This window comes from Rousettus aegyptiacus, unplaced genomic scaffold, assembly GCF_014176215.1.
Source record: "Rousettus aegyptiacus isolate mRouAeg1 unplaced genomic scaffold, mRouAeg1.p scaffold_m13_p_2, whole genome shotgun sequence".
Classification (NCBI taxonomy): Eukaryota; Metazoa; Chordata; class Mammalia; order Chiroptera; family Pteropodidae; genus Rousettus; species Rousettus aegyptiacus.
In genome coordinates, this window is record NW_023416295.1 from 116,736,477 (window position 1) to 116,756,501 (window position 20,025).

Sequence of the window (20,025 nt, forward strand, 5' to 3'; positions counted from 1 at the left end):
GCAAGAACATTCCTGTGCGTGTGTTCTCTCCCAGAAGGGCACCAGCTTTGTGTGTAGCAGATACCGAGTGCAAATTCACTTTCCTCAGAATGTACTTCAAGGGACACTTGAACAGCCTGGGGCAGGAGCCCTGAGGAGTTGAAGCACAAAGAGTAGGAAGCTCAACATCTGATCAGAAATGACTCTCTCTCTCCTCTGTCCCACCAGCATCTGTGAGATCAATGCCAGCTCCATGCACAGATTTTGCAAACCCCGCTCTGTTGTTACTCCATCAAACACAGAGTCAAATTTGGCTATAAACACAGTTCCTAAGATGCAGATTTGTCCAAAGTATGTGGTGACATCTAGAACTAGAAACTGCTGATACACACAATCCCACCCCCACTGGAATCGAGAGCAGATGGAGATCGCACAGGCATCACGCCACCCTGCATCCACGACACAGTGGCAGCTGGGAACCGGGAACACACCTTTCCGATGTATTTTGCAGTAGACAGCGTGCACTTCTGTCAGTCAGTGGCAACGTCGATATAAGACAAATCCACAGTCTCGTCTAGTCCACAGTGCACCAGAGATGCAAAAGGCAGGGTGCGCTCTTGTTTTTACTTTACATTCGACTCATACAACCAAACTTCAAATGTGGCCTGATCACCCTTTCTCAAAAAGAGAAGTTTCTGAACGTAAAGGGTAAAAATGTGAACTTTTGGAATCAGATCGCTCGTTCCAACCCTGGCTCTACCACTGCTTGTGAAAAGTGACTTAACCTTCCATGACTTGGTTTCCTCACAGATAAAATGGGGATAATAGTAATACCTATTAGTGTGAGTATTAAGTGGGTTAATACGTACAAAACTCATAGTACAGTGCCTGTCGTATAGTAAGCACTTCATGTTTGCTGTCATTATTATACCACCACGTTATTAAATATTTGGTGATTGAGAACCAGGGCGCGTCCTAGCTGTGTGGCCTAGGGCAAGTTACATGATGGGCCTTAGCCTCAATTTTATCAAACAATAAAGTACCTTCCTTATCAGGTTGTTTTAAAAATTAAGTGAAATAGTTATGTAAAGCAACTAACACTGTCTGATGCAAAGTTACAATTGTTCACTATCTTTATTATTAGTTAATGAGATGGGCCTGACTTTTGAGCAAAAGTTGTGCTCAAATATTTAATGTTACTTCCATGAAATGTATAAAAATGACTTACTGGGTAAAAGAGCTAAGTGTGGTAATTTCTTAAATACCTTGCCTTAGACCATGTTGATAAAACAGTATGTAAGCAAACTCCGCTTGCAGAAGCAAAGGCCAAAAAGGGGGACAAAAGTGGGGGTATTTCTCAAATGACCCAGCCCCGCTTGCCTCCAGGGGACAGCATTTCAGCGTGTTGAGCTTGAAAAGCCCCAGATCAGACCCTCCAGTTTAAGCCGTCTAAAACCAAGAGTCTAAGAGATGTTCTCTGGTGCACTTGAAATTTCCTCTGGGATTGGATTTGGGACATAGGCAGGTCTGGATGGTAATCAGAGCCATGCCTATGGTGTGCAGGGCCCCCATCTATGTAAACAGTGTAAACAGTGTGAGTCACCCCAAATCTGCATGTTCTTTCTGGAGGCCTGATCTCACACAAAATAAAAGGAGAAGGGAAAAAAAACCTACACTGGCCCAGGAGTGATCCATTCCCCAGACAGGTCCCTCCTGGAATCGGGGCCTGACGGGCTGACAGACAGCCCTATAAGCCTCCAGACCTGCTGCCAGGATGGCATCACCAGCCGCCACCAGTTCCAGCAGCTGAGAGGGACCCGAACTCCAGAAACTTTAGAGAAAGGAGCTTCGAAGCATGGAGGGAGTTGGAGGCAGGCGTCATACACCCCTGGGTCTAAGATTATAGAGGGGAAAATAAAGAAGGAAGCATGGGATGGAGTAGGAGGAAAGGGGAAAGGCAAAAATGTGGTGAGGGGGCACGTGATCTCCCAGGTCCACTTAATAACCCCAGTGCTTGGGTGGCCTGCCTCCTCCTTAAATTCTGGACAGAAGGTACAAACACCCACCTATAATCCAAGGGTGTTACCAGATTGAGATGGAGAACAGCCCAGTCACGCATATTTTATTTCTTAAAACTTTCATTAACATTTAAAATCTCTTCCAAATCGGTTGTTTACCAAAGAGAGAATGCAAGAAATTGGCAGCTAAGTGTCTTATTCGGAGGGAAAACAATACAATAAAGAGTGTGTTATTTGAAATCAAGGAGTTGATGCAACAGGCCCCTCCCAGGTGTGCTTAGCACCTGGGGACATTAGTCAGGCTGAGAGGGCAGGTCAGGATGGGGACAGAAGGCAAGGCTGCCTCAATAGGTCTAACACACCAGTCGGAGTGGAACTAGGGAACTTCAGACGCACCACATCTTGGGGGCCCTCAAATCCAGCTGGCCCTCTCTTTTTTAATCAATGCGACATTATGGCATAGAGTCTCATCATTGGCAGGACACTAAGGAACATATCTTGGGGGCTGCTGAGAGCACACTGGTACCAGGCTGGTTACAGTAAATGCATTCACATTGAGTCTCCATGTCACCGATCTGCCAGTGCCTAGAAACTTGTGGTGGGAAGCAAACTTTGGTGTTACCTCGTTTAGTGTCCAATTGTGTGATAGAACTCTCACTACACTATCCCTGCCAAGATCCATCCAGCAGGAAACCCTCCAGTGAAAGACCATTTGCCTCTTGCAAGGTGACCCACTGCAAGAAGAAATATCACACTCCACATTGAGCGGAAAGCTGCCTCCTGGTAACCAGATCCCCCTGGTTCTCCTTCAGCCTCTGGGTCTATGCCCAACTGGTTCATCCTTCTCCACACTCAGGACCAGCCTCAGACAGTTGGAAAATGCCATTATGCTGCTTCTACATAAGCCCTCAACACACACACACGCACACACACACGCACGCACGTCTTTTCTTGAGACCAAATCTTGCCAAACCAAGAAGCATCTCATGATCTTGACACTCTCCATTACCCTGATCTTTCTCTACTAGGAGTGTCATAATCTCACAATGGCCTTATTCAAACGTGTGCCCAGAAGCAGGCATAATTCTCCGTGTGTGTGTGTGTGTGTGTGTGTGTGTGTGTGTGTGTGTGTGTTTCGCCAGTGCACAGTAGAGCAGTATAATCATCGTCCTTGTTATATACACTTGGCTTCTATTCATGTAGCCCCATGATGAGGGGATCGTGCCTGCTCTTTCACCACTGCACCCCAGAGACCGGTCCACTGTCTGGCACTGGAGTATTCGTTAAATAACTTTGTGACATTTTGAGAGTAGAGGCTTATTTTCTGTTTTGTTCTAGTCGTGGTAGTAGTCAGTGTTGGTGGTGGTTGTTACCAATCAGGAGGGACAGTTTTATTTTGGGTATGTTAAAGCCCATCCAAGTAGACATATCAAATATGACAACTGAATACGCAGACAAGCCCAGCGCTTAGAGAAGAGGTCACAGCTGGAGAGAGATCACGGAGTCACCAACTCACAAGGAATGAAGCCACATTGCTGCATGAACTTGCCTAGGAATTCAGCTAGTCCAGGACCTCACCCTCTTTCCATAGGGCCTGCCAGAGCCGGTGACCGGTGGAACAGAGAACATCGGCCTCTCCCCACCCCGACTCCCTCGCCCAGTGAGCGGAGACCTCAGGCTCACTGACCATGCCCTTCTCTATCCCCACCACACTCATCTCAGGCTGAGGGGTGAAGGCCTGCCCCGCTGTCCTGCAGGCCCTCCAGGAGAAAGATCTGCACCAATCGTGCGTTCTGGGGAGGGACGAGGTTGGCTTCCAGTACTGCCAGGGAAAGTCGGCCACTTCCGACTCTAAAGCTGATTTCTCTCTCAGCATATGGCTGCAAACTTAGAGGTCAGCAAACAAAGAAGGGGCATTTCTGTGCTTTCCCCTCACATCCAGCTACCTAGGACAGGTGCACCATACGGGAACCCTGGAGTCTCAGGCAATGTGGACTCCCTGGGTCAGGAGTGCCCTCTGGTGGTCACAACAACACTGACACGCGTGAGAGTAACACCATGCCCTAGTTAGTGATCTCAACAGCACTTACCGTGAGCATCTATCGTGAGCCAGACTTATACTAAAATGGCTCATTTATCATGAGCCATTTAATGCTCATTTTAACCCTATGAAGTCCTACTGTTCTGCTATTTCCTCCCATTTTACAAATAAGGAAACTGATGAGAGCAGTTAGGTGACTTCCTTGAAATCACAAAGAGATTAGCTTGTCTTGTCCTGGTCATCTATCCTATTCTAATTCCTCAAGGTAGACATAAGCCATATCAGAAGAAAAGAGGAAATTTAAATATATATGTTTTCCATTATGAAAGTAAACCCCTTGGAAAAATCAGAAAGAAAAATAATTCACCCATTATCAAAACTACTGTTAGTATTTTAACAGATCTTGTTTTTTTCTTCTTTCCTTTTTTTTTTTTTTAACTGTAATCCAGGTATAATATAAATTCACCATCGAAGAACATTCTGGAGGATTGTTTTTCCTTTAAGAATTTTCTATTCTTCGATGTGATTTCCACATTATTTAGTCAAAGCAACAGGTATTTGCTGGGACATCTGGGAAGAGACTGACCCAGAGTTTCATGCCAGAGGTTCTGTAGTATCCCAGCCTGCCCCAGTGTGCTTCCCAGAAAGCCGGGGTTGCTATGGAGACTGAGTATGGGCATGAAACCTCAGGACAGATCACAGGGACAGTTCGGTGCACTGCCCTCAGGGCCGGTGTCCCAGGAGGGGACATTTGGGAACTTGTGGCTGACTCACTTCCAGCAGAGGTTAGCGCAGAGGCTCAGAGCATGGAAAGCCCCAGGGCAGCCATCCACAGGGCCTAGGATTCCTGGGAAGGTTTTCTCTGGCTGCCAGAGGGCCCCTGCTATGTGGCAGCCCTCGCCAAGAATCTGTTTCACTTTTGTGCACAGTGCCTCCCCCTGCCACAAGCCTCTGTCTTTCTACCTTAGTACTAAGATTCTCCCACCACCAATGCAGTCCCTGTGGCACTGTGGCCTCTGGAGTCAGACTCCTAACTCTGCCACTTACCAGCTCTGTGACCCAGGGACCACTTGATCTCTCAGACCTGGTTTCTCATCAGCAAAATGAGTATAATAATTGTTCATACAGATATGGTAGGAGAAGAAAATGGACATTTAGTTGAGTACGAAGCACATAATAAGAGCTCAATAAATGGTGGCTATTGTTCTAGAAAACTTCATTTAGACGGCTTGTGAAGAAAGGTGTTGAGCAGCTTTCTGTGCAGCAGGTAGCTGAACGCCACATCTAAAAAACTCATCACTCCAAACAAACAGAGACTCATGGACATGGACAATGGACTAGTGGTAACTAGAAGGGAAGGGGAAGAGGGGAGGGGAGTGGAAAATTAAAAAAAATAAAATGTTAAAAAAATTATGTATATATAGTATGAAAAAAATAAACTGACGTTTAAAAAAATTAAAAATAAAAAACTCATCGCTCATCTGGAATGTCCCAATTCCTTCATCCTTTTAGTTCTATACAAGTGCCAAAGGAACAAGGAGACCCCCTGAGTCCTCTCCTGCTCCTCTTCCCCTCTCCCCTCTTCCCTGTGCCATTTCCCAAGGACACAGGGAGGACTACACCCAGGGTAATACTCAAATTATGTAAAGGCTCGAACTAAAGCAATACTCTGCCAGCCACCGGGCTAAAACAGTGTTCTGGGAGCCTCCTGTTACACCGGGAGCTACCACTTTATTTCCTGAATTATGTGGCGGTTAGGGGTCCCAGGAGAGGGGCCAGGGAAGCTGGAGCGACGAGGAGGAGGCTCTGGGCGAGGGCTCTTGGTATGGAAGTGCGTTGACATTTTAACAGACAGTGTGGCAAACCGTCATGTACCTACTCATGCATCCCAGTTGAGACCCTGAGAAAGTAACTGTGGGACTCCCGTGATGAACACAAGGGACCGCAGAATGAAGTCAGCCCATTTGGCGCTCATGCTCTGCTTGCAGCATGAGTGAGTTTGGGTGCAAGGGCTTTAGAGCCCAGGATGTTGCTCATTGTTACCCCATCCCCATCATTCCTTCTCACATGCCTTGCTGGTGCCACAGGAAGAAGAGCCCCAGAAGCTGGAGAATCCCGAGTTAAACGCCCTGGTGAATTCCTGAGGTGAGTGCCAGTGCCGACAACCACATAGTACTGGGCCTGGAAGAAGAACACAGCAACCTCAGTGTTGCAGACCGGCACCAGCCCCTCATGCTCCGTCCTTCATTCGTTTGTTCCTCTAATATTTTTAAGCTTGCATTAGGTCCCAGGTGCTGTCCTTTGGGCTGGGCGTACGACAGTGAGCTGCACTCGTGGGGCTCAGAGAAACCAGACATAAAATTACCATAAAAGACCATAAGAGCTACAGTGCTGAGGGTGCTGAGAGAGCAAAGGGGGGCACCTGATGGAGAAGTTTCATTGCAGGAAGTAACGCCTAAGCCAGGACCTGAAGGCCAAGTCCAGGAGCTGGCCAGATGAGGTGGAGGAAGGGCAGAGCAGCACGTGCAAAGACCAGAGACTGGCCAAGCCATCAGAAGAGCAAAACAATTAACCTGAGCATCAACATAATCATTTTGATGTGTCCAGTTTGAAGGGTAGTTAATACGAACACATAGGCCTGGCTTCTTACTTATGCTTTGGAAAGAGTATAACCCTGTAAATCTAAATTCCCAAGCCCAAGGCGCAGGCTGCCAGGGAGAACAGATGAGGAGGCAGTGTCACAAGGGGCTAAGTGTTGGACTTTGATACCAAATAAACTCAGGCTCAGGGATATAGGGGAACTCTCTATACTTTCTGCTCAATTTTTCTGTGAACGTAAAACTGCTCTAAAAAAAAAAAAAGAAGAAGAAGAAGAAGAAGAAGAGAGAGTTTATTAATTAAGAAAAACTGGGGTTAAATCTAGGAAGTTTGGCTCCAGGGCACATCCCTTTAACTACTATGCTATACTAGCCCCCAAATCCTAATGGAAAGAAAAATCCAACTTTTGATAGATGTTTAAAAAGAAAAAAGTACATACATGTAAAGCGATACACAGAGATTGCTGGGTCTGGGAATGTGCTTATGGTTCAGGTTTCTAGCCCTTCTTAATCCTTTCTGGAGGCCAGGCAAGGTTTCGAGGCTGATTAAGCCAACTCCTGCCTCACGTGTAGTGTGTGATGAAAAGCACTTGACATGTGGCGTGAGGCCAGCCTCCCCAGGGTCCTTTGGTCTAGAAAACAGCTGTGAGTAATCTGGGGCAACCGGAGCAGAAAGCTTTATCAGCTGGCCTGTCCCAAAGCCGCTGGGCAGACTATCTGCTGGTGCAGCGATGCCTCTAACTGTCCTATTTTTAGAGAAAGGCATTCTTTCCAGGCTCCGCTTCTGACAAAGGAGCAAGCCAGCTCTGTCCCAAGGCACGGCCTGTGAACAGCGAGACGCTTCCACTCATTTGCCTGACTTAGGGCTCATTTTCTGTGGGTTTGTGGACTACCATCCAAAGCTTTTGACTAAAGGGTTTATAAAATGTTTTGTCATTCCCCAGCTAGGGGAACCCCATGTGATGTTGCGTTCTGCCCTGGGAGGAGGACATAAGACATTGTCCTGCTCAAAAAATAGCATCTTGCCAACATTTCAAAGAATACCGTCCAAGGTCCATTGAAAGCCGTTTTTGTTGTAAGAAAGCAAATGTCCGCACAGGAGACCGCATGAATAAGTTATGTTTTAATATGTTGTGGTAGGAGGAGGAGTTGGGGTAGTGACCCCGAAGGCTATAGAGTTGGCCCAGTCAGCATTAGGCCCTCCCAACACCAAACCAGGAAGCCAAGTAGGGCCCAGAAATCGAGGGAAACAGCCCTAGAATCGGCCTGGTACTCAAATCACTTGAGCATCCCTGAGGACTCTCCGGAATCATCCCAGCCTACTCACTGATAATAACACTAAAAACAAAAAGATAATAATATCATTTTCCCAGTACCTTCTGTGTGCCAGATACTTGAAACACATTAACTTATTGACCTCAGGACAACCTCCGGCGGTGGGCGTTGCTGTCATTTTGCAGGTAAGTGATCTGAGGCTCGGAGAAGTTGTTTAACTTACCCTGGTGAATGGCAGAGCTGATAGGCAAACTCAAAGTTTTCTCACTCTAAAGCCCATGCATTGTCCTTCCATTTGTCATGCTGGCCATTCTAGGTGTCTTAAAGTGGATACACAAAAGGAAGGCCGGGTCAAGGTATATGCCAATTTAGCGTTCCAGAACTCAAACTAAAACAAAAACAACGATGTTTTTCTCGAGCATGCCCTCCCCTTTGCCCCACCCCTAACATACGTTTGCAGCTGTGACACAGCATGTTTAGTGACATCCAAGTCATGCAGTGGGAGGTCCCTACTGCCAAGCCTGATGGGAACTCTAGGGACCATCTGCTCTAACCCTCTTGTCTCCAGATGAGGAAAAGGCAAGCATGAGAAGTTAAAAAAAAAAACCGGCCCAAGGTCACAGTGCAATTAGAGAAATTCAAACACAGATCTTGAGAGTCCACATCTGAGAACCTGCCCACAATACTACCCGCATCCCATCAATATGACTCGATCTGAGCAGGATTCAGCCAAGTGTTCAAATTGAGTCCTATTATTCGAAAGACACCTAAGATAGGGCGATATGGGAACAATGCCACTCCTTCCGAAAGTAAATGGAAACAACTGTCCAACCAGAGAAAATCGCAGCTCATCCTGGACCTCTGGGGAGCCCAGGTGGGTTGGCGGCCTTTCAGGGCCAGATGTCCTCACATCCACAATCTACTCACATAATCTACTCACATAATTACATCTTCAGTCACCCTCTCACATAAATATACTTCCTGAGGGGAGCATCGCAGACATCTACGAGCAAAACTTGCAGCTGGTGGTCTTTCATGAACTCCAGGGTCCCTGTTTCTCCAGGATGATGCCTGCTGGACTTAACTCGGATCGAAGAAATCCTGACAAGACAGAGAGGCATGTGGTGTCAGTCCCATCCCTTGTTTCAATTTATCTCATTCCAAAGTCAGTTCAGCAGTGGTTGGGGCCCTGAGAGGCGACAGTCAAGAAGAGGTGATGTCACAACCTCCGGCGGTGCCAAGGTTCCCTCACCTCTTTATGCCACGAGGATCTGTCCTTGTTTAGTGGCTGCTCATCACTCACCAGGCTTTTTGATGGCTCATTGGTTCCCAAAGTTGTGAGGTTGCTCCATCAATTCCAGGAGATGCTACGTTGGCAGCAATTTTAGTGATGTGGCTGAAGCTGGCAAATATTGACATTCCTTAAAGACATGAGGTGGTACCAAGCAAGTCTTGATAAGAGAGAAAGTTTGCAGGGGGAGAGGGCAAAGTTAACATTTATTAAGCTTCTACAATGTTCTGGGTATTTACTGTCATTTAATCCTGTCGACGACATTGCTCTTATCCTCATTCGACAAATGTAGAAAGATTTTTTAAGAAGTTCAGCCACCTGTCTAAGGCCATACGGACAGGGAATGGCAGAACTAAAATTCTTCTCCAGGTCCACCTAACTGCCAACCTGCATACACTAGATGTTCCCAGGGCAGACACTGCTGGTTTTCTACTCAGCCTTTCTTTTCTTCCTTCCTGATAGCACCTTGGTTGCATCAAGGCAGCAATGTGCCCAGCTCCCAGAGGCCAGAGGGTTTAGTAGCTTCTACTGTCCTCTGAACTCATCTCTAGCTACTGCACCTGATGCTTGGCTGCAGCTCAGAGTTTGTTATCTCATAGAAACCATCTTACACACAGCAATCAGTAAGACTGCAGTCACTGTACCATCAAGGTACTTCTGTTGTTCTGTGGGTCACATCAGCTCGTGTAGATTAACCTGAGAAACCATCAGTTACAGCGTTGTTTCTAGTGGAGAATGCATTATAAGATCTACCCACCCTCTGCTCCTTCCCACCCCCAGCAAAAAAAAAAAAAAAAAAAAAATCCTGACAATTTACAAGAGACTTCATGAGTCCTTTATAAGGTTTATAATCAATTCAAGTTACACAGGTGCAGACTCAAAGCTGCATTCACATTATCAATTCTTTTACTCACTAATCCGGAAGATCTGGGAATATCAAGAATACCAAAGCAAATTCCTGAAAATATAGTTTAATATGAGGTATTTCTATACTATCATGCCCCGCTTTGTGAAGTTGACTGAAATATTTTCTTACAACTGAAAAAAATGTATTCCAGACGAAAAGACAAAACACTGGTTGTCACAGCCACTTCGGGATCACAGCGTTGCATTTCCCTGAGAGAGGGCTGGCTGGCGTCAGGGTAGCCCGGTGTTTCTCAGCCTCGGCACCATTGACATTTTGGACCAGACAGTTAGTTGTGGGGGCTGTCCAGTCACTGCAGAAAGACAGCAGCACCAGGGCCCTACCTGCTCGATGCCAGCAGCACTCTCAGTGTGACAACCAGAAGACTTTCCCGACATTGCCAACCGTCTCCTGGAGGGCAGGAACATTAAGAACAACTGATAAATTGGAAAGACCTTTTTACTTACAGGGCTGCATTAAACCTGGCATAGCCATGAAACATCCAGTGAAGCAAGCAGTTCTAATTTGTGTTCCCTCCGATTGCAAATCCTACCCGCGGTAAAGTAGGGAGCAGATGGTCACTGAAATGGCCTTCCACTGTAATCATGGACAAAGTCTATTATCCAGGCCACCAAGAAACCCAGTTTTAGAAAGGATATCCCCTGATTGCTGGTTCCTAGAGATTGTGAGGCAGAATCTCCTCAAGGCCTTTTCCTGAACTTGGTTTCTTTCCCTCCCACGTAGGCTATAAAAAGACTGCTTTCCCCACTTCAGTTCATTTGCTTCCCAGCTCTCTATCCTGCGTGTGAGTGATGGAACTCCTTCAGAGTTCGTGTTTCATTTCACCGCTCACTTTTGAAGCTACCTCTTCTCAGAATAATTGTCTCGGCTCAGCAGTTGCTACTGAACAGATTCCAGCAGTTTAACATTGAAAGAGAATCTAATTAACTTCAGAATGTATGGGGAGACTTCTCCAGCACCCAGCTTTAGACGAGTTCACAGAACAGGCTGAAATCTCAGGGAAAACCCTCAGCTTCCACCCTGGCATTGTGCTCAGGAAAGTATAAAATTGGTTTATCCTAGAGGTCACAAGGAAATGTGAGTTCCTTTCTGGGTTTTGTATGTATAAACACACACACACACACACACACACACACACACACACACACTCACACACACACCTGTATATGCTGAGTCTCAGAACCACTGTCTTACTTCAATGATGACCAATGGTAGATAAGAAATCTATTTACTCACAAATATATATTAAGTCATTAGCCACCAGCAATTTGAGTTTACATTTTCAAATGGAGAGTAATACGGAGTCATTCATTCATTCATTCATTCATTCATTCAAATGTTCCAGGAGGGCAGGGAATTTTGCCCATGGTTCACCACTTATTTGAATAAATTAATGCCCTCTTCGTTTGAGGTATGGTCATTAGTGGTAAGAATATAGCAGTGAACATGATTTGCATAATCCTTGGCCTCAGGGGGTTTACAGTCCAACAGGGGAGTAAGAGAGCGAAGAAATAAATCATACAATCGTGAATTATGGAAAGAGCTAACATGGAGAGAAACTGGGGAGCGGAACGAGGCAGCCTCACTTAAATAATGTTATCAGGGAAAACCTCTTCCAGGAAACGGCACTGAGCTGAGGCTCCAAGACGAAGAACTGGCCTGAAAAGGTTTTCAGGGGACCACACACACATGCATACACAGACACTCTCTGCTTCAAGGGAACAGTTCAGGGCTCAGGGAAAAGACTTTAGCACTGGCCACCAACAGTCGAAGTTTAGGCCTTGAGACTCAGTAAAAAAAAAAAAAAAAAAAGGTATTTCCCAGAACAATTGTATTTCCCATGACGCTAGGTGATATAAATGTCAGAAGATCTTTAACTACTAACGGTGCTGGAGGTGATAGAAAAACAAACGACTCTCTCTGGGCCTAACCTTAGACTTACTCCCAAATGTGTAAGTTTTATGACTATGGGTTTAGAAGTATTTGTTATTTAGGGGGAAAGAAAACTTTATGATTAAAATACCACCCAGAAAAGTGACTTCATTATTGTTGATTATTCTCTATCCGAAACTATTGACCTACTCTCCTTTTCTCAATGAAACTCTTATTTTTATAATGTGAAGCTACATATACATTACAAAATATAAATTCATATATTATATATACATTATAAATATAATATAATCATATATATAAAACTCAAGGTACTCAAGGTTTTTACTCAAGGTACTGTCTGAAGCAATACTGACAGAGGATAATAAATTAAATCTGTTCTTTCCTATATTTAGTGCTGTCTTTAGGTATTTAAAAAAAATTACGTGTGCAAATCAATGCCTACTTCAATAACTAATTAGCATCAGCTCTTTTATTTCTGCTTGCTGAGGACCTACCAGGTGCCAGGCACTGAGGTAGAGATGGACACACACAAATGGGAGAGTGTCCCGGCAGACCCCCCGCCTGGTGGAGATGACAGTCCAGTGGGGAAGGCGGGCAGTCAACAAACACTTAGAGAGTTCTGACAACACCTTATAAAATCGCTAACCCAGTCTGAGAGGTCGGAAAAAGAATGACACGTAAAGTGGAGCAGCAATAACTGGTAAGAGTGAAGAGAGGCTGGTGGGTGGGGGGAGAACATGCCAGGTGGAGGGGCTGCCCGTGGGAAAGCCCCGATGGGGAGGAAGGTTGGCACATTCGGTGAACCAGCAGGAGCAAGAGGAGGAGGAAGAGGAGAGTAGAGATGGAGAGATGGGCAGCGGTCAGATGCTAGAGGGTCCTGTCAGCCTCGTGAAGGATTCTGGGCTTCATTCTACAGAAATCAGAAGCCCCTGCCAGGGTTAGAGGTGGGGAGTGACAGTGCTTTGCTCTAGGCTCTAGGAGGAAGGCTGCAGCTGACACATGAGAGAGGAGTAGAGTGGGGGTCAGTGAGGGCATGATGGAGATGAAGAGCAGAGATGAAGAGGTCAGCGCTCTTTTCCTGAAACCTCAAAATCCCAACCCTACGAGCCGTGAACATTGGATGGGGGCAATGAGAGCGCGGAGCCCTTGGGAAACCTGCCAGGATCTCCATCTTTCACGAAAAAGGCCTTCTCAACTCCCTGGTTATCCTTAGCCACCTTCTCATGCTTAGGAGCTGCCATCAAAATGCTGAGAGGAAGCTCAGTGTATGAGGGCAAAGTTTGTCAACTCGCGTGACCTAATTCCGGGAAGAGCGCCCGCCACACACACACGCTGACAGAATTGTGCATTTTGTGAGATCAGGGCCCTATTTGTCTTCGTAGCCACCAGATCCCCTGCATCTAGAACATAATGAGCGCTCAGTACTTGATGTTATTATTAAACCTCTCCGAGGAAATTAAAAAAATATTTATCTGGCAGGCATTGCGAGAAGAAATAGTATATGTAAAGCTCCTGGCACAGTACTTAGTATTTAGCTGATTAGTTATAAATAATGAGTAGCAATCATTATCATCATTATCATTTCTAAGGATGACATCAGGACAGCTGCTTCATGACCATTTGTGGTCATCACTGGCCATGCTAAATATAGAGGCAAAGCACAGTACCTGTTGAGAGGCTAGTTATTATAGTACAAATCAGCAAAGCAAGGAGAGGACCCAAGATAATAGCCCTTGACATTCAGCATCTAGAAAGTCCAAGGACACTGGCTTCAGTCATGACTGAGTGGAAAGAAGGTGGGTAGTGACCGCTGCATCACCAAATAGCTCTGTAGGATAGCCATTCACATGAAATACTCTTCTATTGCTCTGCTCAGTAAAGGCACTAGAGGACGCTAAAGGGTGTGCCAAGCCTCCCCTCCAAACGTGGACACTTTATCCAGAGAGCAGGCAGGCTGTTGTATTGTTTCTTTTAGACTTAAGATTTTAAATTTAAAAGAAATTTATGTCAATAGCTTAAAAAAAAAAAAAGCAAGCTACGAGAGGGTGCAAATAGAAAAGTCAGCATTCCTCTTCACCCCCAAAGCTTCCGGCAGATTCCCCAGAGAAATCACTGTTATTTCTTACACATATTTTTATGCATATACAAGAATAGGTGCATATTTTTTCTCAGATAGGATCATAAAAAACTGTTCTGAAACATGCTTTTTTCTCTACTTTATTTATTCTGAATATTTTTGCATATCAATATATGTAGTTTTACCTATTTTTAACAACTGCTCTATTCATTAATATAATGTAATAGATAAGCCACCAGATCTGGATGCTTAAGATGATCGAAGTTTATTTCTCGTTCACCTAAATCCAACTGGTGGTAGAGAGTGCACGTATTGGGAGGCAGGAGGTGTTCTGGTTCTGGCACTTACGCGAGGATCCAGGATGACCAAGGCCCTGCCAGCTTCCACATGTGACTTCCACATAGTTGGTGGCTTCTAAGGTCACTCTGGGTGTTGATATTCAGCTAGCAGTTGGGAAAAGAGTGTGGAGGAAGGTGTGGTTTGTTTTAAATGAGCCCAGCCTAGACGTGACATAAATCATTTCTGCCCAAATTCCACTTGCCAGAATTAGACTCCCTGCCCTAGACCGGTACCAGAAAATGTCCTGGTTGGACCATTGGTGCCTACAACCCAACATTATGGCAAGGAAGCACAAACCTCTGATGGTCCGTTAGCTACATCTGCCGGAGATGCACCATAGGAACATATCATCATTTACTCAAGCTTTAGGAAACTGGCTTCCTTCCCCTCTTTTTTCTGCTTTTATACGTGTCTTTTGCTGAAGGCAAAATTTTAAAGTGTGGAAAACCATTCTCTCATAAAAATAAATAAGAAAATGGACATCTGCAGAGTATGTACACTGATTCTGACTTGGTGGGGATCAGGAGGAGACACTATCAATGAAAAGTCTTTGACCCAGGAACACTGGTAAGGATGTTTCCTAAAGAAATTAGTGAATTACTACTTACGTTTTGTGTACAGAGATATTTATATTAGTGACATACTGTAAGCAACCTAGATACCCAACAATAAAGACCTGTTTAAATTATGATTCAAACAAATAAGGAATACTATGTAGGTGCTTGTAGTAATTACATAGATACCTGCAAACTTAAAAATATATACATATGTTATGATAAAATATAAGACATCTAAAACAGTGTAAAAATTCGTTTAAACAAATCGATTGCTTGTAGCAAAAAGGTTGGAGGACATATATTAAAATGTTTACAGTATTTATCCTTGGGTGGTATGACTATGGTTGTTTTCACTTTCTTCCTTTACACCTTTATGTAGTATCTCAATGTTTTATCATTAAAAAAACAGTGAAGCTATTTTCAGTTAGAAACAAGTAAAAAAAAATGTAGATGAAGGGTATTAGGGCTCAGGGGAATGAAAGTGAGTGTGAGTCAGCCCTGGCCTCCTGTGTCCTGCCTGTCTATTGGACCTGTCACCTAACACTCAAGTTGCTATCAGAAGCACTTTTCTCTGTTGAAGTGACTGCCTTTTGTCACACCATCTCCAGGTTATAATGGGAGGGGAGGATCAGCCTCAGAGCAGTCGGCACCAGCTCTGTCGGTTGGTGGTTGGGGCTCGCCATGCCTCCAGCCTCTGCATGGGGAACATCATCAGGGCTCTCGTGGCCTTCATTCCTGCTGACCGCTGCCAGAACTTTGTGGTTGGAGACCTTCGGGAGATGCCACTGGACAAGATGGTGGATCTGAGTGGGAACCAGTTACGCCGCTTCCCTGTGCACGTGTGCTCCTTCCGGGAGCTGGTCAAGCTCTACCTGAGTGACAACCACCTCAGCAGCCTGCCTCTGGAGCTGGGGCAGCTGCAGAATCTACAGATTCTGGCCTTGGATTTCAACAACTTCAAGGCTCTGCCTCAGGTGGTGTGTACTTTGAAACAGCTCTGCATTCTTTACCTGGGCAACAACAAACTCTGTGATCTCCCCAATGAATTGAGCCTGCTCCAGAATCTCCGGACCCTGTGGGTCGAGGCCAACTGCCTCACTCAGCTGCCAGATGTGGTCTGTGAGCTCAGTCTCCTGAAGACTCTGCATGCTGGTTCCAACGCCCTGCGTCTGCTGCCAGGCCAGCTGCGACGCCTCCAGGAGCTGAGGACCATCTGGCTCTCGGGTAACCTGCTGACAGACTTCCCCACTGTGCTGCTTCACATGCCCTTCCTGGAGGTGATCGATGTGGACCGGAACAGTATCCGCTACTTCCCCAGCCTGGCCCACCTGTCAAGCCTGAAGGTGGTTATCTACGACCACAATCCTTGCAGAAATGCACCCAAGGTGGCCAAAGGTGTGCGCCGTGTGGGAAGATGGGCAGAGGAGACACCAGAACCTGACCCCAGAAAAGCTAGGCGCTACGCTTTGGTCAAGGAAGAAAGCCAGGAGACACAAGCACCAGCCCTGCCTCCTCCACTTTTTCCATCCAACTCCTGAGAGGCTTCAGTGGTAGGTTGACGCCAAGAACCCAACTCCAGCATCTTCTGGAGACCTCTCCACTAAAGTGACAGAGATTGCTCTGGACCATTTGGGGTATCTCTGCCAGTGGGGGCTGATGGAGTTAAATAAAATTCCTAAATCACACCAAGAAGAAACAATTTCTGGCAAATAGCATCTCTCCCCAAGGGAAGTTGTGTGATATAAGTAGCATGACAACTCTTTGCCAGAAAATCAGCTTCTCCAAGTGTTTCGAAATACTGAAGAGTAAAAAGTGGCTGGTCATGATGCTCATGAGCTCCTCAAATTAAGGTGCCTTGTTATAGAATTCACCTAAAAGTTCAGATGGCCTGTCTCCAGCCTTTTACAGGATGTTTTCTACTACAAGTGACCATAAACGGTATGAAAACATTACTAATTCAGGACACTTTCTACCTAATCAGTCAGACTCAGACTTTGTTGTTACCAAAGCACAAGATGAAGCTTTTTCTAACGAATGCTAAGATCCCTGATGGAGAATGTCTCCTGGTGGAGCCTAGCTGCCACTTTAAACATGACTGGTTTGTGCTGACTTAGCTCATTTACCCTAAAAGGTTTGACCCAACGTCTGCTCTCACTTGTTTACCTTCGCTGACAATAGAAGTCACCTAGAAAGCAGAACCTCTTTGGCAATGTGGTCTCCTTAAAACCAAGCCCAGCTGCAACCCTTGGCTGCTTCCACGGAGCAGAGCTCTTCTGTTTATTCATGTTAATGGACCCTGAGCAGAACTGAATTGCCTTCCATGAGGGAAACCACATGTTCAGAATCATCCCAGGCTAATGGTAGTACACGTGGTAAATTTAATCTCTTGAAACAAGCATTTGGAAATTTGAATTGCAGGTTGTGTATAAAGCTTCTGCCTCTTTAGCCTCAGCATTTCTGCTTTTGCTGTTTTGATTTTTGTAGATAGGGTTTTTTGATGGTTAGTGTGTAAAGCTAGGTATTTCAGCCACTATTTTTTTTGAAGTATGTGACAATTTCTTCTTCCCATGAATACATTGACTTTAAAGAAAGTGCTGTCAGTAGGTGATTTAATAACACAATCCTTCATATTCTTGAACGTTTTCAGCAATGAAGGACACAAAGTGTCATCTTAACTAGAACATAGTATAGTTAGCTTTTAAAATGTATTTTTGCCATAAAAATAAGCGTCTTAACCCAGCAAAGTTTGGTTCTAAAATTACATGACACAGCAGGCTATTTTCAAGTGTCTTCCTACCACTAATATTTCTCGCTAAGCCAGGGAAATCTCATCGCCACCTCCCAGTCTGCAGAGTATCTGCAACCCATTGATTAGACTGCTAAAGGGTCTCTTTAACCATTAAATGTAAGAGTTGTCAAACATGTAACTCGAGTAATGAGTCTAGATTTCTGAGACAGCTATGATTTATAGTCTATTTTCTCATTCCTAATGATTGAAACTAAACCATCCTTAGTTGATGCTAGAAACCTGCTAACAGAACTGCTTTCTGACCTATATCTACAGCCAGCCTTATTATGGCTATGACTCTTCTGACCCTGCCTTAACCCTCCCAAGATTAATGGTTAGAGCCATAAAACAAAGTGAAGCCATATGATCTATTTCTAGAGTTCTAATAAGCTAATTGGTCTGAATCAAATATATTATAAACTATTTTGGCATAGTCAAGCTGTTTTCTTCCGAAATAATCAATACATAACATAATAAGCATACATTTCTCAAACGATTAAAAATTCACTCCTGATATTACGGTCCAAAAATGTTTTCACTATAGGGTCTTAATCAATTTTATGAAGTAACTCTGTAAATGCATGTTTACATTTCCTTTACCCTTTGATGTTTTCTTGAAATTCTAACACAATTAGAAAGTTAAAAAGGGGGAAATGTTGAAGTACCAAATGTAACTTTACTCATGATTTTAAAAGTCCTGAAACCCAAAGTGGTATGCATCAAGAGGAAAATCTCTGCTAGAACTTTGTATAGAATTTTAGCTTCCATTAACACAAATGCCAACTAAAATCTTTAATGAATTCTATGGAAACTAAGTTTTTCTATCCTAAAATGCAACATCACAGTGGGCTTGTGCCCTATAAATCAACTAGGCTCAAATTTTAACTAAAAGCACGTATCATACAGTTATCTGGAAGCACTGCAGTATAATGGTTAAGAGAATGGCTTTCAAACTACCAAAGTTCAAATCCCGGTTTTGCCATTTACTGCTGTTACCACCTGTGCACCTCAATTTTCTCATCATTGAAATGGTATCTCTCAGGGCACTGTAAGGATTAAAGAAATCACTGTGCATACAGTGCGTAGAATAGTGGCTGACAGGTGACAGCTAATGTTTATATACCATGTTCTTTTATTGTTATACCATACAGCACAATACTTTTTACCCTATAACCAGTATAATTCTTTGAAGGAAAAAAAACATAAATGGCAATAGAACAAAAGCTTTTTCTTTCAACAAAATGTTCAGCAACAGTATCTGTAGTTTTGAATATAAGAAATGTAAGTGCAATATGGTCAAATGCTTCTCTGGCTTACCTAAATAAGAAAGCACACAGACACAATTACCAAGGATTCATTTTAAATTTCTAAATGAATATACTGTCCTTTCCGTTTTCTAGAATTGGCAAAATCAAGTGCAGTGAGTCGTCACTTAAATGAAATGATGCAACGAAACCAATTTTACCGTAGGTCAATTAATATAAACAGAAGTTCCTACAGCAGCTCATCAGTTATAATGAAACGATATTGGAAGAAACATTACTTGAGGAACTGTCATACTTGAAAACTTAAGACTATTCCTTGGCACTAAACTGATGTGTCATGAAGGGTGAGGCATAAGACTGAAGACATGGGTGTGTATCTGCTACATGCTTTGTCATTAAATAAAAAAAATGCATACACCTTGCAATTTCACCACCATAGAAAGAACATTTTTTTAAAAAAAGTTTTTTTTCCCCTTCTGGACTATCCACTTCTGGGGAACAAAAAAACAGGTGATATTTATCTTTCAATCTCCAATGCCTACTACTACTCTATCAAGTCACCTGAATTTGAGATTTTAATCATGCACCCAGCCAACAGGCAGGGGACACTACTATAGGTCAGGTATTATCCTCAGGGTCTTGTGCAAGTTCATATCACCTTTTCGATACCCCTTTGAAAGAAGTGTTATGCACTACCTATTTTAAAAATGAGGAATTTGAAATCGAATTTGCCTTATTCTTCATACTGAGAATCTGAAACGTTCTACAGTAAGGCTAAGTCCTCTTTACACTTCAGTTCTACGGATGTTCTAATACACTAGAGTAGGTACAAAACAAGGCCGACTTTAGAAAAAGGTTCTGTACAGCCTATCCTGTTAACTTTTATCGGTTAGGGATTAGGGTCCTGGCAAGAAAATGCATTCATCCAATATGGTTTACATGAAGAAACCTTAACAAAGAACTAGTAGTAGACAGGG

General features: G+C 44.2%; 1 protein-coding gene across 1 annotated transcript; it reads left to right on the forward strand.

Annotated features, from left to right (window-relative positions):
• Window positions 1-15,618: 15,618 nt before the first annotated feature.
• LRRC10 (leucine rich repeat containing 10) lies at window positions 15,619-18,974 on the forward strand. The gene has a single exon (XM_016152303.2). The coding sequence runs from the start codon at window positions 15,694-15,696 to the stop codon at window positions 16,531-16,533; it is 840 nt and encodes a 279-aa protein (XP_016007789.2). The 5' UTR covers window positions 15,619-15,693; the 3' UTR covers window positions 16,534-18,974.
• Window positions 18,975-20,025: the final 1,051 nt, after the last annotated feature.

Coding starts and splice junctions, on each gene's coding strand:
- LRRC10 (XM_016152303.2), top strand. CDS start 15,694: ATGGGGAACATCATCAGGGCTCTCGTGGCCTTCATTCCTGCTGACCGC.